This window comes from Polyodon spathula, chromosome 43 (genome assembly GCF_017654505.1).
Source record: "Polyodon spathula isolate WHYD16114869_AA chromosome 43, ASM1765450v1, whole genome shotgun sequence".
Taxonomy (NCBI): Eukaryota; Metazoa; Chordata; class Actinopteri; order Acipenseriformes; family Polyodontidae; genus Polyodon; species Polyodon spathula.
In genome coordinates this window covers 1300103-1326925 of record NC_054576.1, presented here as the reverse complement: position 1 = coordinate 1326925, position 26823 = coordinate 1300103, and the positions used below count along the sequence as shown (strand labels likewise).

Below are 26823 nucleotides of genomic sequence, written 5' to 3'. Positions count from 1 at the left end.
CATCCCCTCACCACTCTCTGTGTGAAGAAGAGTCTCCTTCAACAACATGACTAGGTAACCCATTCCATCCCCTCACCACTCTCTGTGTGAAGAAGAGTCTCCTTCAGCAACATGACTAGGTAACCCATTCCATCCCCTCACCACTCTCTGTGTGAAGAAGAGTCTCCTTCAGCAACATGACTAGGTAACCCATTCCATCCCCTCACCACTCTCTGTGTGAAGAAGAGTCTCCTTCAGCAACATGACTAGGTAACCCATTCCATCCCCTCACCACTCTCTGTGTGAAGAAGAGTCTCCTTCAGCAACATGACTAGGTAACCCATTCCATCCCCTCACCACTCTCTGTGTGAAGAAGAGTCTCCTTCAGCAACATGACTAGGTAACCCATTCCATCCCCTCACCACTCTCTGTGTGAAGAAGAGTCTCCTTCAACAACATGACTAGGTAACCCATTCCACCCCCTCACCACTCTCTGTGTGAAGAAGAGTCTCCTTCAGCAACATGACTAGGTAACCCATTCCATCCCCTCACCACTCTCTGTGTGAAGAAGAGTCTCCTTCAGCAACATGACTAGGTAACCCATTCCATCCCCTCACCACTCTCTGTGTGAAGAAGAGTCTCCTTCAGCAACATGACTAGGTAAACCCATTTTATTTTTATATATATATATATATATATATATATATATATATATATATATATATATATAATGAAAGGCAGTTTAATCCCATCAGATTCTATAGCGGGTCCCCCACCTTCACCCCCAAAAGCTTTTCATAATCATACAGCAGCCCCTCGCTAAACCGGGCATGTTTGTCCGACATCAGGAGGTGTCGGTTTTCAAAACAATACAATAAAAAAGCACACACATACATTTACACTTTGCGATGTATTGCGCTGCAATAACACTCATGTGTTTTGGGGAGGCTACACATTACATTATGAACAAAAATATAAATGTGAAGAGTAGGTACAGTATTAAAATCAAATGACTAGCGCATTTTTTTTAAATACTTGCCTGCTGGTAACACAAAATAAATCATGCTGCTGGATTGTACGCATTGGTGTACAATGCGAATAAAAGATTCTTTTAAATAGAAACTAAATGATTTAAGGGTTTTATTTGAATTATTATTTTTAAGTTGGCCTACTTAGTAGCCTAGGCAATTTTTCTTCTAATCTCATTACAATCCCTCGTTTGCAGTCTCAGTTGCACCCTGTTTTTGCGGATTTCTGCAGGAACCCCCAGAATTACATATTAATTTAAGGCTAAAGCGCACATAAGAACTGCGGCTGCAAAGCATTGGTTAAAACGATGCTAACAATGTTGCGTTTGGTTAGCAATGCACATCCCACGCTGCACATCAGACTGGTTTGCAACGACAGGGACAGACGCAACGCTTAACCTATCTTAAAACCCACATAATAATTTGATTTAAAAAGCGACAGGGACAGACGCAACGCTTAACCTATCTTAAAACCCACATAATAATTTGATTTAAAAAGCTACAGCAATTACCAGCACAGCGCCCCCTGCTGGGGTCACAACGCACCCTCCACACACGGCCGAGGAACCTTGAGGGGCGTGTCCCGTCAATTATTGACAGCTCAGGCCAGCAATTAGCAGTGAGAATGCGGTCTTCTCCGCCAATGGGTGCTCAGAAGGCGGTTCCTATCCTGGCAGGACAGTCAGCTGGCGAGTCGCACGGAGACTGGGACAGGGAGAGGAAGATGGCTCATGTGAGGAAGCAAAGCCGAGCAGGGAAGGCGTTGTTTTCTGTTTTATTCACGGTTTTGTCACTGGGGCATTGCAGCGACCAGGTTCCCGTGCTTATCTGGTCAAGCGAAAGGCAAGCACTTCTTCTTCTTTTTGGTGGTAGCTCTCTGTGAAAGGTTTGCTTATCATAAAACGAGGCTTTCGTGTAATTTTTCATGGTTCAAGATGAGTCACTGTCTGAGCTCTTTGCATTGACAGTGAATGCAACCATGATCACACTGATCCTAGCACGGACTGTATTTGTGTAATAATACTGCAGAGTGATGCATACACTGGCACACGATTTGCCTCTGTGTGTTGTTGCTGGCACCTTAAATACAGTGAATGTATTTATATTTTCTTTTCAAGAGATGCCCTTTGCAAACTGTTTAAACATCCATTTATCTAACAAGGTGATCATGTCAGTGTTTGTATATTATTATTATTATTACTGCTGCATTGCTTTGCTAGGGTAAAGTCTATGCTTCGTAGATTCGTAAATATTTTGAAGGTTTACTGGGATGATGTATGTATATATGTGGGTTTTGGTACACAGCTAACACACTCAATTTTAATTATTTTAATGTCAAACTCAGGAAAATACAAATTCTGAGACAGGGGAAAACATTACTGGCTATTCCTGTTTCAGTTCAGGGCGGTGAGCGTCAACTCGTACATTCAAACACAAAACTAACAAATTTCTCAGCCTTGACCTTTTATATTCCGCATTTTTTATAAATACTTAAAAAAAAAAAACATGTTATTTACACACATATAGTAAAACAAAATACAGCTGTACCGTTATAATAAATACAACTGGTTCCACTCTCGCAGCTAATTCAAAAACCAGAAAACTTTTTCAACATAACGAGTTGAACTAAATGGCATGTCACGTCTTCATTCACCTTGCCTGATTTACTTGAGGAAATGCGTGTTTAACGTGTGTGCATCGTTCATATAGGAGGGTCATGCATGCAAGATGAACTGGCATTGTTTTGTTAGCTGTGTGCTTTTAATGCAGTCAGCATGCGGTAGAGGTGTTTGCATTAATGCCTGCTATGTTAGTGACAGCCTGTGTGTGTTTCAGCTCTCTGTGGCAGTGGCAGGACGCCCCTGCCCTGGGTCATGTTGTTTCTGGCTCTCAGCTGGTTACCTACCTGAGCTCTGCAATCAGCAATGGACCTCGCAGTGTGATTCTCTTCCTGCAGGACAAGGTACATTAAAATCAGCCCCTCCCTTATCAACTAAAGTAATGTCTATTAAGTGATTTTTCAAAGGCCTTATTAGCGAAGACCCTTTCTTGACTGATCTACAATAATTCATGTTAATTTCCTTTTAGTCTAAGACTTTTCTATTAAACCCATGTAAAGTGATTGTACCTAACAAGGTTACAGCACACCATCGCTAGAACGCCCTTCATTATAACAAACCTCGACCGCAAGATATATATATAATCTTTATTTTTATATAGCGCCTTTCATAGTGGACCACCATCACAAAGCGCTTTACAAGATACGAGACTAGGGCGTGTGAACCGTGCATCAGCTGCAGAGTCACTTACAACAACGTCTCACCCCAAAGACGCAGCACAAGGAGGTTCAGTGACTTGCTCAGGGTCACACAGTGAGTCAGTAGCTGAGCTGGGATTTGAACCAGGGACCTATATTATATATGTAGCACACACTGTCAACAATCCGGTCTGTATGCACGAGATGCCTTCTCTTTTGTCTTGATAAAAAGGCACATCTCTGTCGTGAATATAGGTTCTCAAAAAGCACTTTTTTTTTTTTTGCTTGTTAGCAACCATGCAGCAAAGCAAAATTGACCAAAGGGAAGAAACAACCAAAAAAAAAACTTGATCTGATGAACTTTTCATGTCTGTTTGATTTGTAATAAAAGCTCAGTTTGGGATTCTTGTTGGATTAAGATTTGGTGCACTTTTGAAGCGACTCATGTTAGATTGATTTGAAATTAAAGTTCAGCTTCAATTTGGGATTTTTGCTTCATGTACTGCGTTTTAATTCTTTAACGAATAGGACAAAGCAAAGGCAGAATACTGCGTACATGAGACAAACAGGAACATGTGATTCTACTTTTTATTCAGTGTCATCTCATTAACTTACACCAACAGTTTGTCGTTCCTATTGATGGTCCTTTCACTATAACGAACCCCTCGATATAACGAACAAAAGGCTTGGACCCCAGCAGGTTCGCTGTAGCTAAGGTGTGCTGTAGTTCCAGACGTTTCCCTGCAATGAACATCTGTTCATTACAGAGGTTTCAGATGTGTAGTTTTGAAAGATACACATGTTACAGCAAGCATGCATTTCCATTGTAAAACATGATATCTGCTACTACACTAGGTTAAAAATCTGAAATGGGTCCTTTCACCTGGAGACTATTTCTTGCCGAATGAGCTGCCTCTTCTAATGACTGACATGCTGTGCAGCCAGTAACAGCTTTGACAGTAACAGACTTCCTGGAAGGCAAGCCAAGCAAACTGAGAACTTTCTTTAGCCTAGTGTAGTACCAGGTGCCTTGTTTTAAAATTGAAATATGTGGTTGCTGTAAGATTTGTTTCAAAACTGCAGGTTCAAGACTTGCTTAGTGAATGAAAGTGCACTAAAGGCAATATTTATGACGTTATTTTGTTAGCTACAATCGCTTTAAAAGTTTAAACTTGAACGTATTGGAAAATCATTATATGCTCTCCGGCACATTTTGTATATAAGACTGTGTGTGTGTCCAACATTTCAGTGTGTAAAGACAGTGAGGAAATATGTTGGGACAAACAAACGCACTGCTTAAAAAGCATGCTTGCATTTGTTTCTGTAATAATTTATAAACGACTATCAAAAACATGCGATCAGCGCATATATACAGCCCTATGGAATCCGTATTAACGAGAATAATTCACAATGCTTTAAATGCAGTCATGGAAAATAAATAGAAACCTTTTTAAGGATTTCAACAATTAGACAACATTGTAGACGATTTTTAACATCCGTTTTAAAACAAAGTACTCCCCACACAGACTGCTGTTGCAGTACAGTCACTTTTGAACAAAAAGATCCCAGTTCAGAGAATTTGTGGTAGTGAAACCATGGGCATAGCAGTAAATAAAACTGATCAATTTCAAAACAAGTTACAAAACTTTGTTTTGTTTTGTAACCACTCGGCTCCCTTCCTATCTGTTTGCTTTGCAGCGCTCCACACCACACACACACACACGCACAAAAAAAACACAACCTGTTTTTAAAGTTAACAATAATATTTTTCAATACAATTAGATGAAACAATACTCTTAATTCAATGAACGCGAACTCAAACCAAACGGGGAAAAAGTAGAAGCTTGTAGATTTATGGCTTTGTTTTCGCCTTGCCTGCTAAAAAACGGAAATCTGAAAAAAATGAAATGGAAAGCAGGATAAAATAACACAGACTCCTCAGGGCTCTGCGTACACACGTTTACTGTACAGAAGAGTACTTCTCTCACGTCTTGAGTGGGTCATTTTGAGGGGATACTGGGTTTATTTGAACATTATATATTTGAACAAAACCCATGTTTGCCTTAGCACTAAAATAACATGAAACTGTTCACTTATACTATGTACACATGTTTGACATGCAAAATTCTAAATATTAACACTTGGCTAATGTTTAAACATTCGAACGCAAGACTGTTGGCACCCTTTGGTGTTTGTATTGTTTTATGAGGTCTTGGTTAAATCTGGTTCTTTTAGATATATTAATAGGCTTTTAAAAGGTTGCAACAGCAGGCTTTGCAGATTTAAAGTGGGCTGAAATCTGTCTCGCGTAGCGGTGGCCTTGTGTTCTATTCTGCTCCCCCACAATGAGGAATTTTGCTTGTGTCCACATGACTGCTGGTTTCATCACAGTGGCGTGATCATGTGGCCTTGCACATACTGTCATTCCAGTAATAGGTTTATTTCACTTCCACAAACTGTAGTTCCTCTTAAAGACGCAGCATCCCCAGTTAAACATGTGAGTGCTGATAGTTGCCTATTTCTAAAGCAGGTCTGTCTGATGAATGTATGGCGCTTGAGGTTTTTACTGTAAGATCGTAATTAGAGGTGCCAGAATTTACAAACGACAGGAGACCATTCGGTCCATCAGTGCTTGTCCCGTTCCTAGTAGCTGCTTCGTCTCAAAACTTTGTCAAGTTGGGTCTTAAAAGATCCCAGTGTGTGTGAAGAAGTATTTGTATTTATTGCATTTATATAGCGCCTTTTATACGCGTCACAAAGCACTGTACAGTACATAGAAAAAAGAACAAACGTGTCAGACATTCAACTGACACAATCGGACCATTTAAATAACAGTATACACAATCATACAATAGCAGCCATTTTAAAGTTGCATTAAAACCTACTAAGATAAGAAAGCCATTTTATAAAAGTGCGTTTTTAGTTTTGACTTGAAAACTGTAGCGATCCCAGCTTCCCTGACAAACGAAGGCAGAGCATCCCATAATTTAGGAGCGCTACAAGAAAAAGCCCTCTCTCCCCCCCCGTGTTGCTCTTGTTGACCCTGGGAATAACCAGCAGCCCTGCATCCTGTGATCTCAGACTGCGGTTTGGAAGATACGGGGTCAGTAACTTCTGCAAATAACAAGGTGCTGATCCATTCAGGGCCTTGTAAATTAACAGCAAAATGTCAAATCAATTCTACATAGTTATTTAGCTTTGGTAGATTCGTAGTTTGGACTGCTGTTTTTAAAAATATGAAAACCCTTTCTTGTGTTTTGTTTGCAGCTCAGTCTTGATGACTTTACGATGTATGGAGGGGTTTATGGGAACAAGCAGGACAATGCCTTTCCAAACCTGGAGGTGAGACTCTGCTGCAGGGAAACAGTATTTCAGTCATTTATTGCAGTGTATCAACATGACAAGTCCTTTTTGAGATGCTTGTTAACAAGAACAACATGCTTAAATTAAAACATCTCACTCTGCAATGTACTTGCACTGTTTGAAGTAGTCCTGCTATTTACAAATGAAACAAACAATGACTCCGAAGGAAGGGATTGAAGTAGAGCTGACCAAAACAAGACCTACCAAAAATTATTTTCACATTTTCAGCTTGTAAATACACAGCCATTATAGCAGGCATGTAAAAAGTCAAATACACTTAAATGTTAACATGCTGGAAATGTTTTCAGAAAAGCCATCATAAGTGCTCCATCAGTTTTGTAAATTGCTGCAGCGTGCGTTTGTACAGAATTCCAGTGTTTATGGAAAAGAGTGAAGAAATATTGAATATGAAATTAGGGACAAATATTGTGTGTGGTTGATGGGCGCGCGTGTGTGTGGCGTGGGGGTTGATGGGCGCGCGTGTGTGTGGCGTGGGGGTTGATGGGCGCGCGTGTGTGTGGCGTGGGGGTTGATGGGCGCGCGTGTGTGTGGCGTGGGGGTTGATGGGCGCGCGTGTGTGTGTGGCGTGGGGGTTGATGGGCGCGCGTGTGTGTGTGGCGTGGGGGTTGATGGGCGCGCGTGTGTGTGGCGTGGGGGTTGATGGGCGCGCGTGTGTGTGTGGCGTGGGGGTTGATGGGTTTGTCTGTGTGTAGTGTGGGGTTGTCAGTGGGGTTGATGTGCCCTTGTGTGTTTCAGGCTGCTCTGGAGATGGCTCCCTCCTCCCTGGTGCTGCCCTCTGTAGACTGGCACGCCTCGAGCGCTGTGCCCGCCTTGCTGCAGGAGAAGCTGGAGACCAGCCCTGTGTACTTGGAGCCCTCCACCCTCCACCAGCTCAGACTCAACCACTCCATCCCCTCCCTGCTGGTGCTGAGGCTGCCCTACACCACCAGGTATAGAGAGGGATCCTGACACGCAGTGAGCTGGCCCATGTGTCATTCCTGAATGCTTTTATTTAAGGTTATTTCCCCAAATAATTGTGGTCCACTTATTTAAATCCCTGTATACTGTTATTGGGACAGGGAGTTGGGTAAAATCTACATTCTGCTGAGTCCCCCTCCAACAGGAGGCTAGCCTGAGAGTGTGTTTGGACTGGGTTCATTCTGCTGGGGAACGGAAGAGCCCTGTGAGAATGTGTTGGATGCTTGGTTACGTGTTGGATGCTTGGTGTTCCAGTGGTTAAAGAAAGGGTCTTGATACCAAGAGGTTCCAGGTTCAAATCCCAGCTCCGCCTGCTTGTGCTCCATCCTTTGGATGAGACCCAAGTCCTGTTGTAAGTGACTCTGCAGCAGCAGTTGTTGGTGATGCATAGTTCTTCCTGAAGTCTATAAATCGTTTTGGATAAAAGTGTCTGCTAAATGACTAATTAATAATATATTTAGTCTCTTGTGTGTGTGACCCATACATTTCCATGTGTATCCTGTAGTCTGGTGACTTTTGTTTTATCAAGCTGTTTGCTCATGTTTTGTGTTTGCAGCTCTGTATGTTACTGATAATCTTTTTTTAAATTTTTTATTTCAGCACCCAGTTTATGTCTCCTAAGGAGATGCTCAGTGGCAATGGTAGGTTTAAAAACATTCGCTACAAATCTTTATTATATAAATAATAATAATCTATTCATTTGTTTTACAACGATACCACTCCATGGTGGTGGTTCAAATGTTGGTTAGAATCAGCGGTGACCAGAAGGAGGGCTCTTGGTTGAAATGCCCACACCTATCAGGGAAGCCAGCCTTTATGTCTAGATGGAAGATATTTGAGGGAAGAGAGGTCAAGTAGTCATGGTCAGGTTTGAGTGGATAACCACAAGCTCAGCGGGGCTGTTTGAAATTGTAATTGTGACGCTCACTGTCATGTCTTGACACGAAGAGTGCTGTGAGAGTTAATTTGTATTGTGTTGAGGTGCTGAGAGACACGCTACCCTGACACGTTTCAATCACTAGAGGCGATTGTTGGTTTACTGCTCTGTATGTTGACACTTTCCTCCTTATGCAACTTTTAAAATTGTTAAGGAAATACCAAGTTCATTAACAGTTATGATATTTCCATTGCACTGCATGGAAAGGCTGAGTGTTAGTTTGCCTGTTTAAGAACATAATAAGAACATAAGAAAGTTTACAAACGAGAGGAGGCCATTCGGCCCATCTTGCTCGTTTGGTTGTTAGTAGCTTATTGATCCCAAAATCTCATCAAGCAGCTTCTTGAAGGATCCCAGGGTGTCAGCTTCAACAACATTACTGGGGAGTTGATTCCAGACCCTCACAATTCTCTGTGTAAAAAAGTGTCTCCTATTTTCTGTTCTGAATGCCCCTTTTTCTAAACTCCATTTGTGACCCCTGGTCCTTGTTTCTTTTTTCAGGCTGAAAAAGTCCCTTGCGTCCACACTGTCAATACCTTTTAGAATTTTGAATGCTTGAATTAGGTCGCCACGTAGTCTTCTTTGTTCAAGACTGAACAGATTCAATTCTTTTAGCCTGTCTGCATATGACATGCCTTTTAAGCCCGGAATAATTCTGGTCGCTCTTCTTTGCACTCTTTCTAGAGCAGCAATATCTTTTTTATAGCGAGGTGACCAGAACTGCACACAATATTCAAGATGAGGTCTTACAAGTGCATTGTACAGTTTTAACATTACTTCCCTTGATTTAAATTCAACACTTTTCACAATGTATCCGAGCATCTTGTTAGCCTTTTTTATAGCTTCCCCACATTGCCTAGATGAAGACATTTCTGAGTCAACAAAAACTCCTAGGTCTTTTTCATAGATTCCTTCTCCAATTTCAATATCTCCCATATGATATTTATAATGTACATTTTTATTTCCTGCGTGCAGTACCTTACACTTTCTCTATTAAATGTCATTTGCCATGTGTCTGCCCAGTTCTGAATCTTGTCTAGATCATTTTGAATGACCTTTGCTGCTGCAACAGTGTTTGCCACTCCTCCTACTTTTGTGTCGTCTGCAAATTTAACAAGTTTGCCTTACAATTGCAGACTAGCTGTGATGAGGAAACGCCTCCTTACTTAACTACCTCACCCTTACTTACTAATAAACTACCTCACCCTTACTTACTAATAAACTACCTCACCCTTACTTACTAATAATCTGCTATTTCCCCTGTGACCAGCTATTCATGGTTTAAAATCTGTTTCTGCTTTCCAATGGAAATGAAGATTGTAGTTTGTAACTAACGTACATTTGTTTGCTTTGCGCCACATATACATAGTATTTTAATACCACTCGGGTCTAAATTTCCGTGAGTTTATTTTTGTTGTCATGAAAAGTTTTATTACTTCTCTACACCCAGGGACAAGCTCTGTACTGCAAAAGAAAAAAAAAGATAAAAAAATCAGCATACACTACCTTGAGTTTGAGGTATGCTAACCGGTTTCTTATATATAGAGAATGTGAAGCTAGATATGTCATGAAAAACCCATATTAATGTCAGGGGCAGTGTTGAAGGGCAACAGACTCAGTTGCTGTGCCTGCCCGTGACATTAATACAGTATGTTGTGTTTTTTTTTATTCCATATCCTCTGTGTATAAGTCTTAATAAAATACATTGTCTTGAGGATGATGATGAACGGTTTGAACCATGGACTTGTACTGCATAAAACCTAATGGACATAATTCCAAAACGTTTCATCCAGTATTTAGGGGATATTTTCATGTGGTCACAAATGTATAAAAGTCAAATGAACAATTCTCAATAGGTACAGAAGTCCCATGATGTCTGAGAAAAACCTTAACCCACATGCACATTAATCCAAGACTTACTAATTTGACAAGATGATTTTGTCAGTTTTGCTCGTGAACTAATATTGGAGTTTTTGCCCTTCTCCACTTTCATAGCTTTTCGAATGCTGTTTTTAACTCTGTTATCACGTGCTCCACTAGCCCCCTGTGCTCCTATGCATCTCATTATCTGTGCATCTGTTGCTTTCAGTCTGAAATGAGACGCAAAGGTCCACTAAACTCCCATTGTTTTACAGTGTGTTTAATAATTTCTTACATTCTCCCCAGTTTGAAATGTCCAATTTATTTTTTTTTTTTTATGTTTTACACCTAGTTTAAAGAGCTTGTCCTTCATTGCCATAGAATTTTACACGAACAGCTGATGAGCAAAACCGGGCAAGAATCAATTGAAAGTAGTACATTCGAGAGAAAGCGAGCAGCATATTGGCGTACGTGAAATGGAACGGCGCAAAACCTTTGAAAGCCCTGTCGGTGAGATGCGTCTAACTGGTCCTGTGTGTCTCTGCTCTTCCAGATGAAGTGATTGGTGAGGTGCTGAGCATTCTGAAGAGCCAGGCCATCCCCTACACTGCGGTCTACACTGCTGTCCGCCCGTCCCGGGTAAGCAAGGATGGGGGAGGGCTGTAGTGGATTGCCTTTTGTGACTGTGTAGCTTAACTTGTATGAATGAGAGGAGGACTGTTTTATGCTATGTTAACTATGGGGGTTAACATGAAGACATGGCATTCTGAGAGATTCCTGTGTCAGAGGTCTTCGGTGTCTTCATAAAAGTAAGTATTTGAGTAAATGCAAATATCTTAAACAGCAAGGGAACAGTTACAAATACAGCAAAGACAGTGTCATCTGAAGCTACAGTGAAACCTCCCTATTAAGGCCAGTCAAGGGACAAACACAATGGGACCTTAACGGGGATGCCTTACTAAAGGAACAGGAGAAAAAAACTGTACACCCGACACTGAGGGCTGGTTGGTGTGATCTTGTTTCCCAGGTAATCCTGGACATGTCTCTGGCTGTGGAGAACCTCGGCCGCTCTCTCCTCCAAGCCCCCCCGAAGCCAGACGCAGCCCCCTACCCTCCCGTGATGTACAACAACTCAGTCGGGCCCTGCATCCTGCTGTGGGCTGAGAATCTGACCGTGAGCCTTGTGCACAGCGATGGGACGCTGATGTCCTTCGATCTCACCTCTCGCACCTTCGGCCCCGGGGCCAACGTGTCTCTGACTGACTCCGTGTGCAACCTCACCCGTTCCAGGTGAGAGCACGGCTCAGTGCAAGCTTATGAAACCACGCTGCTTTACCCATCCCTCTGTGCTCCTTTTCGATTTTGTTTAGTGGAGGCGGTTGTACCTATGTACTGAAGAATCACTTATCCAAAAAAAAATACAGCGTTACCCGTCCCCACATGTTACTGTTTAAATAATGTACTTGGAAAATTAGTATTTATTTTTTTATTAACATCCTGACAACTTTTTACACTTAGATGGCATTTCCACCTGTTTTTGCCTGTTATATTTGTGCTCATAACTCTATGTATAAATGTTACAAGTAAATGCCATACATGAAATGACTAACTGGGCTTTCAAAATAAAAATGTTACCAAGGCTAGCAAACACCATAGTTAGCACAGATATTTAAACACAAAAAACCAAAAAAAGAATCAAGTCTCTCTGTGCCACTTATTCTGCATAAGTTATGTGTGCAATTCCAGAAAACACTTTCATTCTTGAGTATGTGCGTGCAGCATTCAACTGAATACCTGTGGTCGTTGGAGGGGCAAAATATGGCTGCTTTGTGCTTCACATCTGCTTCTGAAGTAACAGCTGCTGCTGCCTTCATAGAGGTAGTAGGTGTGGATGCTGTTCTTGTAGCTGGAGGGGGGGGGGGGGGGGGGGTTGTTCTCTGTGCAAAAAAGACAGATGACTGAGATTCTATTTTTTTTTTCTTGTGGAATGTATTCTTCCACTTCACAAATGAAGAAAAAATTCAGACAGTGAGTTTATCAACACTAAATCTTTGTAGAATTTGCATTTACAAAGAAAGCTATCGGTGCCTGTGAGCAGGCTGCTAGTTGACAGACAGCCGCGCCCCTTTCTCAGCAGCGCACATGCAGACTGAAAGACACCTTCTCAAAGCACGTCTGTCTCGGTAAAAAAAAAAAAAAAAACGAGGTGTTTAGCTACAACTAAATAGTGGAATATGTAGTAAAAACAGCGTTCTACTCCAACATAACATACTGTGCAAATGTAGAAACAAATAAATGGATCAAACTATAATAACTGTTACGCACGCCATTTACAAACAAAAAAATTTTAAACTACATATACAGGCAAGTTTTTATCTCAAACTACATAAATAAAATAATTACAAGAACAGTCTTCTGTTCGTACAAAAATAAGCACCCAACTTACACCCTGTAGATTTAGTAACAGCAGTTTCATGCCACGAATACACCCAGCTTTTTACCATCAATACCATCAGCAAAAGCCAATTCCTCTGCTGAATCACACCTCTCCAAATCTGGTTCTGAACTGTCATCATCTATTTTTTCAAGGACGTCTTGAACAGTAAAATCCCCCCCCCCCCCCCCCCCCCCCCCACGAAGGTTTGGAAGGTCCCTGTGCTTTTTGTGATGCCGTTTTTCTATAAAAACTTTTGTTGGCAAACTTCTCCACTTGCTGTCCAGAGGGATCCGGTTTCTTCTGTGGTTGCTAGGGAACCCCACAGGCTGCAGGCCATTCAGCACAGCCTCCTGCGGCAGAGGATTACCGTAAATACATGAATAAGGGCGAAGAGCTAGGATTTGCTACGTTTGCTAACGCTGGCTGTTTCAAAGCTTTTTTAAAAATGTCTGCTGTAGTGCGCTGATATGTTTATACCGGTATATTTTTCGGAACCCCGCTACTTACTCTCAACATTGTTTAACACGAGTTGTTGAGTATCAGATCCTGGAGAGATCAGGGGGTGTCATCTGTCCGTCTGTCCATACTTACATACAGTCACACAGTTAGGTGCTCCCTGGTAAAGGCCCGGCCGCGTGGTGTGCAGGGGGAGTCATATAGTGAGTGGAGCGGGGGGGGGGGGGGGGGGGGTTCTGGTTGTGCACAGTTGTGGATCTTTGCTGGGGCTTCCAGAGGGATTGTTACACACCTGCAGGTTAGGGACTGTTTTTCCTCATTTGTGTCACGGTGTACCCTATTTATTTCTTTTTCTTTTTCTGCTTTTCCCAGGCTTGTCCTTAATTACGGAGAAGTGCGGGGTTACAAGGACTTCAAAGTAATGTAAGTAATCTTATGCATAGTGTATAGTGGAGGGGGCTGTCTGTCTGTGTGTCGCACGTGCATACACCGTGGATAGAGGTTATAGTGATCATATTTTTGTAATGCTACTGATGTTTCAAATTTAGAGTTTACTGCAGTTGCAGGGGATAAAGGTGACATGCGTATTGAAATCCTTTAGATCATGGTTTTAAACTGGACCTAAAAACTATTTACAAATCGGGGGGGGGGGTGGGAACTAAATGCCTCAACAATCACGCCCCCTCACAGAATTGTAACCCATAGCAGAAGATGAATTGGAAGCAATTGGATTTATAAATCAAAATCAGGGCAGGAAGTTAATGAAAGGCAAAGCAGTGTTGCCTTCATTGGGCGTGAATTTAGGGGCACAAAGGCAGTTCAGGGAGCAAAAAAACTAAACTTAAATACAACTCAAGGACACAACGGTAATTTCGTACTCATTCATAAAACAACAAAAAATACGGAGAGCCTCTTATGTTAAATACAGGCACTGTAAGGGCTTCAAATTAAGGGCACCCCCCTTCAGACCGATGTAGTCTTGTCCCGTTCACCAGAAATGTCCAACCTGGTTCCTTTTCATAAATCCCCTAGTCTGCATTCTTAATATACAGCTGTGGCCAAGCGTTTTGCATCACCCTATAGAATTAACTCATTTGGATTAACAAAGTTGAATGAAACCTGCCAAATTATTGAATTTTCCATATACTTAGAAAAACCTGATATTGCAAAATCTATCATGAAATACTGGACTACTGTTATGGCTTCCGGTAGACTTTTGAAATATAATTTTGTTTCTTTCATGACATGATAAATAAAAATAAAAAAATAAAAATAAAAAATAAAAAAAAGTATCAGTCCTAAAGTTCTAGGGGACGCAAAACTTTTGAAACAACTTTATCAGCTTTTGATAAAATCTTTTTTCCTATGAAGACAAGGTATGTCTTGTAAATTTAGTTTCCATTAATATTAACCCTTTCTTAGTTAATCTCAAACCCTACATAGCATCCTATTTAAATTTTATTTATTTATTAAATGTAATGCATTACTTTATAAAATGTGCACATTTTGAGTTCTCATCAAAGATAGTCAAATCCAAAATAAGAATATTTTAATTCCCTCCTTCACCTTGGAGTCTATCGGGACATGTAACCTTCATACAGCAGTTTGTGTTAAAAATGTACATACTTTTCATAGTTCAATCCAGTGTTACACAATCGCCAAGTTTTAATTTGTATTTTCTTTACGTCTCCCGTGTGTTCTCATAGAGGGAGTCTGTTTTACCCGAGAGTGTTTTGCATTGGTTTCCAGCATTGTTACGTGAGTAGATTTTTAAACATTGGCTTCACTAAAATAAAGATGGAGAATGGTAGGATGTTCACTGAATAAAACTCTTACCAATTTGAAAATTGCGTTTGTTATATAAGTTCATACCTTGCGCAGTTGATAACTAAATAAATAAATGCAGTGAAGTCATTTTTTAATTGACTGCCTGTACCCACTTTTGATACCAAGCAGACTTGTAGGACTCGCGTTTTCAGAAATTTAGAAATGTATTTCTGCAGTGCATTTATTTTTTTAGTTGTCAACTGTGCGTGGTGTGAATTGATATAACGGGTCTTTTCCTGACTCGGACCCGAGTCACGGCCGTAGCTGACCCCGTGTGACTCTTACTCGGACGCGGACATTCGAGCTCCGTGACTCAGAGATATTAACAACAAGTCATTTTTTATTTTCTATTACACAAATGTTAGTTACTAGGAAAGTGTGCACAATAAAAACCCACCCAACAAAACATTATCCAATCACTGGTTACCCCCGATGTCTTTGCAGCCAATCACAGACAATTCAAACATCAATCAATTGCATAATTACAAACATGAGAACTCTGCATGAAAGAGCTCCTGTTTCATAGGATTGCCAGCTCTCTGCGTTTATTTAGAAAGATGTTGCAATTAACAAAGTAATAGTAGTAGTTTGCATTGGTGCCTTTTGCTAAAAGTTTTCAGCTTCCATGCTTTTCAGCTTATTCTTTCAGTGTTACGTGGTGTTTTTCTGGTGCACTGTTAAAGTATGGAGTTCGCTGCGTGTTTCTCAGGAGCTGCTGATCGATCTTTGTTGCCGCAGGAGCTCTGAATCTCTGTGAACCCGCTTTGACAAAATCAGCAGAGCACAGTTCGATACTACACTGTCTAAATCAGAGTGTCAGATTTTCCTCGAATTGAAGTCACAGTAGATGCTGTAGTCGGAGGTGAAAGTAATTTTCATTTATTACCGGTGTAGTGTTGTTTTCAGGTACATGTGAAGTGGTACTCTGTGCAATGCGCTTGCTTGTGCTGCGTAAACTTAAATACCACCAATGTGTTTACAACTGTAGCATTGTAATATAAATCACAACATAACATTTTTTTGTTTTCCAATGGCAGCATTATGTAAGTATAATTAACATATTTTACAATGGCAGCATTATAACATCATAATACTTGTGCAGGCATGTCACCTTTTAGAAATTAATTTGTGTGATAGATTTCAAAGCAGATGCTCTTCAAGCCCTCATCAATGCTAACACCTTTATCTAGCACACAGACGTCAGAAAAATCACAAATTTTCAAGTTAAGTACAATAAAATAAATAAATAAATAAATAAATAGGTGGTTTTGACCAGTACCAAACCTGACAAGGCTGCCATATAACCTGTAACACCAACAAATAGATATATAGGCAATTTTCAATTTTGTATCTTATTGTAGTTTACATACAATAGAAGTCAGGCTTATTGGTCTGCAGTTACCTGGTTCGGTTTCCAGTTTAAATTTGCAAAAAATGTATAATTAATGGTAAATGTACCTCATTTTGACAACGGGAAAACACCCATCAGATTGCAGTTGATCACACCTTGTCCCAAAATCTGACAGCACACCACTTTCTGACATCACACGAGTAAAGTTTTGGTATGCATACCCCATTCTGATGATGTACCACTTTCTAACAGTACACCGGCTCTGTAGTCCAGATCACAGGTGAAAAACAACATCGAATGATAGGAACTAGGGACACTCGACTACAAGCCTGGTACCAAGTAATGGAGACTGACACTTGGTGTATTGGAAGAAGGTTCCAGTATCACAGAAGCACATCCATTCAGACTTTTTTTTCTGATTTTTAGGCTGCTTTTGGGACCTAAAAAATACCAGTATTACAGTAACAAGTGTGTGTATAACGTATGTATAATTTGCTCTGTGTTTTGACAGTCATTGTTCCCTCTGTCCAGATTTGTGATGAACAATCGTCCCTACCCAGTCTCTGCCCGGCACTGGTTCACTCTCGACAACGTTGAGATTGAATACAACGGTCAGAAGGCCAGTTTTAAAGGCAGCAGTGAGATCTATGCGCCAGAAAAGTACTCCTTCCACTGCCAGTCTGTTGCCAGCTTGCTGGTGCCCTTCAACAAAAGCGACAGCGCCACCAACTGGAGAGTCTTCTTCACAGAGTTCCAGGTAACGAAAGACGTTCATCTCTACCACGGAGTGCGGTGACACGTACTAGTGTTTATTAGATCTCAGACATTGAAAGGTAGCTTTTACCTGAACATTTAGTCAAAGATATGCAGGACTACTATAGACTTTATGGAGTATTAAGTGTGTGTAGGCCAATTGTATTTCATATTCAATATTTCTTAAGTCTTTTCTGTACAGTCTGTGGCAGAGCAAGAGCTCTGCCTGTAAATATTGTGGGCTGTTTTTTTGGGGTTGGCAAGGATTACTGTAATTCCTGTCCCTGCCAAAAACATGTGAGAAGGTGGCTGCTCCTTAATTTAATAATTAGTGATAATTGGGAGCATCCATGTCCAATAAAAGGAGAGCTCAGGACTCCATTAGGAGAGACAACCAGGGAGCTGGAACCAGAGAGGAAAGGTACGGCGTTTTTGACATTGCGATTTTAGTTTTCATGTGTTTTAGTAAAATTTACTTCACGTAGCACTCAGCCGTGGTTGTTTCGTTGGTCCCTCAGCGGCCTTGTGCCCCACTCGAAGGTTCTCCTACTCTCTGTGCCTAGGGAGAGTAGGAGAACCTCACGTAGGAGACTGGCTTCACAGTCTTCCTCATCCTTCCCCCCCCCCTTCTCTGGTTTTCCCTCCTAAGAGGAGGAGGAGAAAGAGCCACCGGTCTCATAGGTTGGAGAATTGCTGCACCTGCTCAGTCTGTGCTGTTAAGAGCAGCAGGGAGCAGTACACACAGAATGGCAGCATCGCTGCTTCAGAGTAGGTGGTTGATTAAGAGCTTCCCTCCGAGGAGGGTGACTGGGATAGCGCAACACCAGTTATGTGTGATTGTCAACAGAGCTGTAGCTGCTGATTTTGAGCCACTGACATTTTAAATGGCCTGCAGATGACAAGCAGAAATGCTCTTTGAGGATGGTCCCGCTCCTTAAAGTGCTCTGTGATGGTGGTGTACTGTGAAAGGCACTGTGTAAAATAAAGATTGTTTGATTGATTTTCCTGCTGTCTCCTCTGATACATCCGGATTTCCTTTTTTGAGGTGCATTCTTCCTGGGGTCACCTGGCTACAGCATCTGCCACTTCATGTTCCGTGGGGACGCTGTACAGCTTATCTGAGTGAGAAAAGCTTGACTTGGCTGATTTTTTTTTTCCACCAGTAGATGCTGCTATTGCATCACTAGTGCAAGCCACAAAGCTAACGCTTTTGAACAAGGACGCCACCTGCTCGAACTAAATGCAGGGTTTCGGAGATTATTCTTAGAAGGCTTGCTCAGCTGGTGCATTTGCTGGGCAGCTGGGCAATTGCAACAGCATCTTTGTGGCTTACCAGAAGTGTTTGTTAGTCTCCTTTCACAAACCCACAGCACAGCAGCTCTTGTAACTGCAGCTGGTGAATAAGAACCAGCTCTGTATGTCAGAATTTAATGGGCTGGCAGTGGGCAGGAACCTTGCTGCGTTAATAGCTGCAAGACGTCTGCTCTGGCTGACTTCCCTGAGAAGGGGCCCTGGGCCTGGGGAAAAGGCACCATTACTCTACACTTTTGATCCTGCGGTAGATGGTATGCAGCACTCTGATCTAGTGGGAGAATCTAAGAAGGAGCTGGTGCGTCTGCATCCCAAGAAACCTCCCCCAGTAAGTAGACCAGGTTCCAGCAACCTCTGAGGTCAGCCCAGCCGGCTTCTGCTAAAGCTAGAGAATATTTCCACAACTGACCCGCGGCTGCGCAAAGTGGAAGATCCAGTAAGTTCCACCATCCAGCACAAAGGCAAAAGCCTCAAGCAAAACAGTAGCTAGCAATTTGCTGCCCCAGGTCCAGGGCATCTTTTCAGGGAGTCACCTGGAGTACTGGCATCAATCTCTGACACCCGAGTGCTTAATTACTGTACAGACCGGCTATTCTCTACAATTCAGACGCAGTCCCCCTCCATTTCGTGGTGTGACCGCCCTGCTGCAGAAGAGGACTATTTGCACAGTTCATTCTCTTCACTTGGAGGGGGGGGAGGTTTACTCCAGGTACTTCCTGGTGCCCAAGCGGGATGGTGGCCTCAGACTGGTCAACCCTTATCTGAGTCGATGGAGGTTCAAAATGTTAACTGTACAGCAGCTGTTGCAGTCAATAAGGCCATGTGACCTGGTTCACTACGGTGGACTTACAGAACACTTATTTTCACACCCCGATTTTAAAACCAGGGCACAGGAGGTACCTCAGGTTCGCTTTCCATGGGACAGCGTACGAGTTTCGGGTTCTGCCATTCGGCCTCTCTTTCGCCCCCCCGTGCCTTTTCAAAGTGCATGAAGGCTGTTCTGGCCCCATTGAGGCTCTGGGGCATCAGAGTGATCGATCACCTGGATGATGGGCTCATTTGTGCTCAATCTCCAGCACAGGCAGGGGCTCGCAGGAAACTCGTCACAGATCACTCGTCAGTGAACTCTGCAAAGAGCCAGCTCACGCCTTCACAGACAGCCTCCTTTTTAGGAGTGCGTCTGGATTCCAGGACCATGTTGTCCACTGTGTCAGAAGGCAGAGTGCAGAGAATAGCCGCTTCTCTGAAGCTTTTTCAGCTCAACAGAAAGCTCACAGTAGTGACGTTTCGGAGGCTGCTGGGCTTGATGGCAGCAGCTTCACAGACCCCTCCTTTTGGTTCTTCTGCGCCGGCATTGAACCGCGGCCATCTGCTGACAGTGTCTCGGCACTGTCTGCAGGCGCTATCCAGGCGGACACAGCCAGCTCACCTACTCTTAGATGTAGTGCTGGGCAGCGTTAACAGAAGGGAGGCTATCACCACAAATGCGTCGAGCCTCAGCTGCTTTTGTGTTGTGTATACTGTTGTTTCAATTCTTCTTTTTCTTTCCTTCTTTCTTTCTTTCTTCCTCCAGATCCAGGGTTTCAATGTGATCGGGCCCAGCTTCTCGTATGCCAGTGACTGCGCTGGTTTCTTCACTCCAGGAATCTGGATGGGTCTGATCACCACTCTGCTGATGGTGCTCATCCTGACCTACGGGCTCCACATGCTCATGCATCTGAAGACCATGGACCGGTTCGATGACCCCAAAGGAGCCTCCATCTCCGTGCCCCAGACAGAGTAACCAGCCTGGGAAGCGCACACACACGGAGGCACATCATTGCCTTTTAGAGATTGCCAATGGAAATATTTGGTTTGATGCCAGAAATTACAGATTTTATTGAAGGTTATTTTTAAAATTTTATTTGAAGATTGGGTGACGGGTAGATTTATCATCCAACTGTTCAATAGCACTGAGTTTAGAAATACTAAAATGTTTAAATTTAATGGCAAATGTTTTTTCAGTATCTCTTTTTGATAACTATATTGAAGACTTTTTGCCGGAACGTTTGTTTATTTTTATTTTTATTGTAGCTGTAAAATGCTGGGATTTGCTCATTTAGCTCCACTTGTACCTAGCTTTGAAAATAACCTCCCTAGTGACTCAAAATATTTGGGAATAATTGTCTTCCATTTACTGAAAATGCAATTTCCCAGAATAGTTTCTCTAAAACTTCAATACGATACTTAAAACTGTGTTCTTCTGGGTTAAGTCTCACAATCCCATGCACAAGGCCTTTCATCAACACTCAGGTGTCCTGTAGCTCTACAGCAGTGGCACTGGAATCAGAATGGTTTGTATCAATGACCTCGGTTACTGCTGGCTTCCAGAAGGGGCAGTGTTGTTTCCTGTCAATGTCTGCCCCTCCTTGTCTTTATGAAGTGGAGGTTTAGGCAGAGAACCTGTAAAATAAGTAACGTATTTGAATTGATCAGTAACATCTGTTTCAGGCTTACTTGTATATACAGGTGAAAAATGTACGTAGGTGATTTCTATGCATTTGTGATGGTCCTCTGTCTTTTTTTTTAAATTATTTTAATTGATATGTGTTTTTTCCAGTACTTGAGTGTTCTGAGTTCTGTGAAGCCTTTCCAGTCCAAAAATGTATAAAACTATTATAATCTGAAGTAGGAAAGGATGTGTTTTAATCCCACTGGGTTTCCTGACTCTATTTTGCCATTCATAATCCCCTGCAGAAAGAGTGTTTGAATGACAGCCCTTGTTTGTAAATTTGACACGCACACAAAAAAGAATCACATCAAAGTTTATGGTAAATGCAAACAATGAGCAATTTGCTTTTATTGGCGTTCAAAATCTGGTCTTAATGTGTCCCTGTTAATTACCTTCAAATTACTTTCAGTAGAAAATACGCAACTGTTGGAATTTTGAGGAAAACTAGTCTGCAGTCTCAATGCATTGAATTCCAGTATGGCCAAACAAAACTCATGTTTGTATTTTCCTGTGAGGCTTCTATTTTATGCTAGTCTTTCTGTTTTTATATTTTTAAATAATATAACTTTAAACCCAAAATAGTGCACAGCTCAGATTTTCAAGGAAAGCAGTTGCATTTGACTTGTGTTTAGTTTTGAATCTAGCTTTTAATCTGAGTCATCCACTACACTTAAACTGAATTAATAAAATAGCATGCTTATAATTTCAAACCCCTACATTCCTAGAATGACTGGAAAGGCTGTGAGTGAGTTTCTCTGTTCACTATGGTTCTGTAACACTTAATTTACTGAGCAAAACTGTCTTGGGAGTGAATGTGGAATAAAATGTGGAAAATGAACACTGTCCTCTCCTGGTTCTGTTCATGACGGGGAGTTTGTGTGGCCAGAAAAGCTGGCAGTACACTACTGAACAATAAAACATTTGTAATCCCACCCTCCTACCAATCACATCCCTATTGAAAATCCCCTCTACAATCCGGAACCCTATTCTGGAATCCTGATTTGTAAGTCTTGTTTGCCTAAAATCTCTACAAAATCTCACTGTGTAATTGGGGCACCATTTTTTCTGTTTTCATATTAACAGGTCATTTGATTACCCTGCGATTTATGTTCAGCAATTCGCTTTGTTTTTCATATTGAGCATTGATTATTTCTGTCTAAAAGGAAACTAAAAATTACTGTCTTGGTGGTTTTAATCCCACCAATTTCTGTATTTCATAACCTGGAAAATTAAATACTGCCAAAGAGATTTTTTTGAACCATTTTAGGGTGAACCTTTATCCTGGTTACAACCCAGCTGATAAGGGAACGAGCATTTCAGTGTAAAGTGGAGCGATCAAAAAAAGAAGCCAAGTTAGAAGCAACAATTGTGTGACTGTTGGGCCCCAGCACCTTTCCAATTGTGCCTATTTGCTTGATGCTTGACACGGTTGCCCCAAGTGCTTCTCCTAACTTGGACTTTTGTGTTTCATATCATCACTTTAAACGGCTGTTGCGTTTTTCTAACTTGTTTTTGTTTTACATTGACTTAGCTTGATGCTTGACATTATAAGGTTGAAGGTTATTATTATTATATAAGGCTATTAGTATTATTATTATTATTATTATTATTATTACTATTATAACTTGAAGGCGAAAGCAGAAATAGGGGTTCCTTACCAAGGTGTGCATGCACTTAAGAAATAAAACTGCTGTCTGTGGAACCAGGAAAGGAGCTTCTGTTTACAAAGAGGCAATTATATTTGAAGATGTGTTTTTAGTTCTGCAATAATTGTATAATTTACAGTATGTTTGGTTTGGAAGCCTAGTAATTCCGAAACAGGAGTCTATGGCTTTTCCACGTAATGTGATCCTCTCGTTCACCTCTGTACAATGTGTACTGTATATCGGGCATAATGGGAAACAACTACCTTTAGATACTGTTTAAGTAGTGTTTTCTAATTTTGACATGTGTGCTTATTGACACTTGGTTTTCCTTTTAATACAAACCGTGCAACACAGCAATCTGCACACTACTATGATAGCAAGCAGACAGGCTACCTCAGCAGCCAGCAAGGCCGCTATAACGTCCAAACAGTGGTACACGTACCAGGGCATCTTGTAGGACTCTGTGCGTAGGTGAGCTGCACCCTTGTTTCTCATGACATACTCAATCCAGAAAAGGGCATTGTCCATCGGCTTGATGGGCTGGTCCTGGTGCAGTCTTGAGAGCCTCTGCATGTTCCTCCGGTAGAATGGATTCCTGAGAACCTCCTGCAGGGCATGGAGGAGATCCCCAGTGTCAAGGGAAGTGACTTCCAAAACTTTGGCTGCCCCTCGCACCTGCAGCCGGATAAGATTGTCAAACTGGTCAAAGATTAGTGGTAGGCACACTATCGGCACGCCGTGGTAAATGGCCTCATACACCCCATTGGTGCCTCCATGCGCCACAAAGGCTCTGGTCTTGGGGTGTCCCAGGAGATCATTTTGGGGCATCCATTTAACTAGTAGCGTGTTGTTGCCAAGGTTTTTAGGCCTGTTCCCTGTGTGCCTCCAGATGACCTTCTGAGAAGACCATTGACCAGCGTACCCAAGGACATAATGATGCCATGCTCCCCAGAGCTCTCCACAAACTCCTCCAGCTCGGGTGGGAGGGACTTGGTAGGCTTGCACTGGAAGCCACCCAAATAGACAATGTTGGGCATGGTGGGGCATGGAAAGTCAAAAACAAAATCTACCCTCATGAGCCAGAGATCTGCAGATTGGATAAGACTGTAGATGTCAACATCTGGGCCAAAGTAGCGAGCACACAAGGCATTATAATGTGGGCTTGAAACAAATCTGTCCATATAGAGGCCAAGACCATAATGGAGCATGTTCTTGGCCTTTTGAACAAGATCCATCTTATCCGACACTCTGGAGCCCAATGTAGGAAATCGGGGAGGGCGCAATGGCAAAGTGACCTTCCCCAGTAATGATCCAACGGACATTGAAGACCATAGGGAGTTGGAGGTAGTGAGCCACCAAAACTCCACCTGCAAAACCAGGATCTGTGAGGACCAAATTAAAGTGGGCATCCTGGATGTTCTTCATTAGCTGTTGGTCTTCAAACATGGTGACCACCATCTGGCACACAGCCCTGTGAGCTTCCCAAAGAAGGGAAAAGAGCTCCCTGTGCAAGGTGATGAAAGCCAGCAGGGAGCCCTCCCCTCTTCTGATTTCCAGCATCCTCCTCAGGAATGAGGCCATTAACTCTTCACTCTCTATGTTAATCCCCTCAGAAAGAGGGATGGAGATTGAAGTGTAGTGAGCTGCCTTTTCCTTGATGTACCAGCTGCTCACCGAACGCACCACCGTGACGTTATGCCCCCTTGCGCGCAGCTCCTGAACTATGAAGTTCATATTCACCCAATGGCTGCCATCTACTGGGAACAGGAGGATCTTGACACTATTGCAACAGGGCGTGTTAAATGCGAGAAGGGCTAAGATCAGAGCTGAGCAGATTTTCCATGGAAATCGTCCCACCATAGTTTCTGAAATAAATCATTGTTAAACATGTGGTTAGATAAAACTTTACTTAACACTTCTAAAATAATTATATAGTTGGCTAACAATGATCACATTTAGAAAAAAAGTACTGTAAATAACATTTGAAGTGCATATAAATACTGTATTCCTTTGAATTTAAGACACCCTGGAATTTAAGACACAGCCGAGATTTCCCACTCTCATCTTGAGGAAACAACAACAAAAAAAAAAAAATCAAGATTTTATAAAAATCAGTAAATCCATAGATTAATCAGTAAATGTATAGATTTACCAGTTTACTGGTCATAGCATAAAATAACCAAGTAAAGTCAGGTTAGCTTAATTAAAAATAAATAAATAAAAAGTGTCTGTATGGTGTGACTTCTATAAATTCATTTGAGCCTTGGTTTTTTAAAAATTATTATTTTGATTTATTTTAGGCATTCATTTCTAATTATTTGTTTCCTTGTTTCGTGTAAAAAAAAAAAAAAAAAAAAAAGTATGACAGAAGCAGAAGAAACTTGTGAGATTGAGAGGAGAGGAAAGTTGAAATATTTATTGACTGTGATAAAATGTATGCTGGACATAAAAAAAAGAACCCTAAATATTTACAATGTAGCATTTAATGTTTTTTAGGCAAGCATTCAAATATTTGAAAATTAGCAATTTTAAATGTGCGAAATATCTTGAAATACTTATCTTTAGGGCCATAAAATGCGGTGAAATGATCATTTTTTACTGTGAAACAGATTCAGCCCTAATTATAACACACACACAAGTATATTTCAGAAATACAATCGATAGTCACAGACATGGAGACTCCCAAAACATAAAGTATGGGTTGTTTATTAACAGGCTCTCGATAACGAATTCAAGGAAGTTCTGCTCCCGAAGTTAATCACTTACTTGTCATGAATGAAGCATATAGCATTATAACCATGCTGCTACCTTGTGTGTTCAGAATAAAAAGGGTTGCAACAGTGTAAAAGAATAGGATATGCAACACTGAGCAATGCCGCCTTCACAGTATTAACGATTTGAAATGCGCTGCTATTACACTCACTACGGTTCTGTTCAACGCACTCTCACTCGGCTTTTCTGTCTTAGATTTCTTGTCACATGGCCTCCATATGGCACATTGATCAATTCTCAGTCAAGTGACCCAATCTGATTATTGTATAAATACTGTGGTTCTCACAGGAGCAACGCATAGGGCTCTGTAAGATGAGGGTTTTCACTTCAAAAGAGCCCAAAAGGCAACATTTCCAATGAAAGTTGTTTCACCCTTTTGTAGAACGACCATACGGTCATTTGCAGAAATTAATGTGTCTATTGCCGCATTGTCATTGAACAATGTTTTGTGCTTTTAACATTATGAGGTGTGGCACATTTACACTTGCATTAAAAAAATGAAAAAATCGAACAAATTCGCACATTTGTACAGGCGATCCTACATAGGAGACACATGGACGAACACGTTCCTTTAGGTGAAACTAGTAAGTATTGCATTTTCTGGTCATCGCTTGCAGGCATCTCGCAGTATACAGACCTTTTTAATGGGCAGAGCAACATCAGCATTTTAAAGATCCAGTGTCACAGTTTTGACTTTATAGTGAAGTAAAAACAAACAAAAATATTACTTTATCTGGGGAACTTTTCATGCTGTATTTTGCTGTTACTTTGTTTCCCCATTTCAGAGTGACCCGTCTCCTGGTTTGGTTACCTGTGCTGATCCTTTGTGCGTTTTTTATTTAAATCCACAAATAAAGTTCCAGCCATCAAAATGCAAGCTGAAATAACTCACTACAGGAACAAGATTCACACACCTCATATTCAGCTCCTCCCTACAAGACTTTGGACCTGGCCACCAATACTTAACTCTATTAGGTGAGAGCCCTTGTTTATCAGGGTGTGTTCAGGTGATACAACAGTTCTCCCTCTCTGCAACCCCTCTTCTGGAAGAAAGAGAGAGAGAGAGAGAGAGAGAGAGAGAGAGAGAGAGAGAGAGAGAGAGAGAGAGAGAGAGAGAGAGAGAGAGAGAGAGAGAGAGAGAGAGAGAGAGAGAGAGAGAGAGAGAGAGAGAGAGAGAGAGAGAGAGCGCGAGCCCTGGAGACAGACAAAGCTACAACGCGTCAGCATTCCTAATACAATGAAGATATCTTCCTGTCCAACAGTATACTTATTCCATTCACAGTCTCTGTGTACTAGAGTCGTGTAACAGTTAATAACTAGAACACTTGCATCCATCAAACAGGACGCTTACATCAACAACACAAGATGCAGTCCGTG

The 26823-nt window shown here is 41.6% G+C and overlaps 1 protein-coding gene and 1 pseudogene across 1 annotated transcript; one reads left to right on the top strand and one right to left on the bottom strand.

The window, feature by feature from the left end:
• The first annotated feature begins 1696 nt into the window (after positions 1–1696).
• Positions 1697–21866, top strand: LOC121305385 (V-type proton ATPase subunit S1-like). Its single transcript, XM_041236998.1, has 10 exons — positions 1697–1850; positions 2844–2970; positions 6532–6606; positions 7384–7577; positions 8206–8246; positions 10956–11041; positions 11430–11692; positions 13668–13718; positions 17005–17230; positions 20111–21866. Exons 1-10 carry the CDS (start codon positions 1732–1734, stop codon positions 20318–20320), a joined length of 1392 nt encoding a protein of 463 aa, XP_041092932.1. The 5' UTR covers positions 1697–1731; the 3' UTR covers positions 20321–21866.
• Positions 21867–22646: 780 nt separating this feature from the next.
• Positions 22647–24738, bottom strand: LOC121305381 (annotated as a pseudogene).
• Positions 24739–26823: the final 2085 nt, after the last annotated feature.

Excerpts from the sequence above, each read along its gene's own strand:
- LOC121305385 (XM_041236998.1), top strand. The coding sequence starts at position 1,732 with ATGGCTCATGTGAGGAAGCAAAGCCGAGCAGGGAAGGCGTTGTTTTCT. Across the intron at positions 6,607-7,383 it reads ATGCCTTTCCAAACCTGGAG|GCTGCTCTGGAGATGGCTCC; the intron begins GTGAGACTCTGC and ends TGTGTGTTTCAG. Across the intron at positions 8,247-10,955 it reads GGAGATGCTCAGTGGCAATG|ATGAAGTGATTGGTGAGGTG; the intron begins GTAGGTTTAAAA and ends CTGCTCTTCCAG.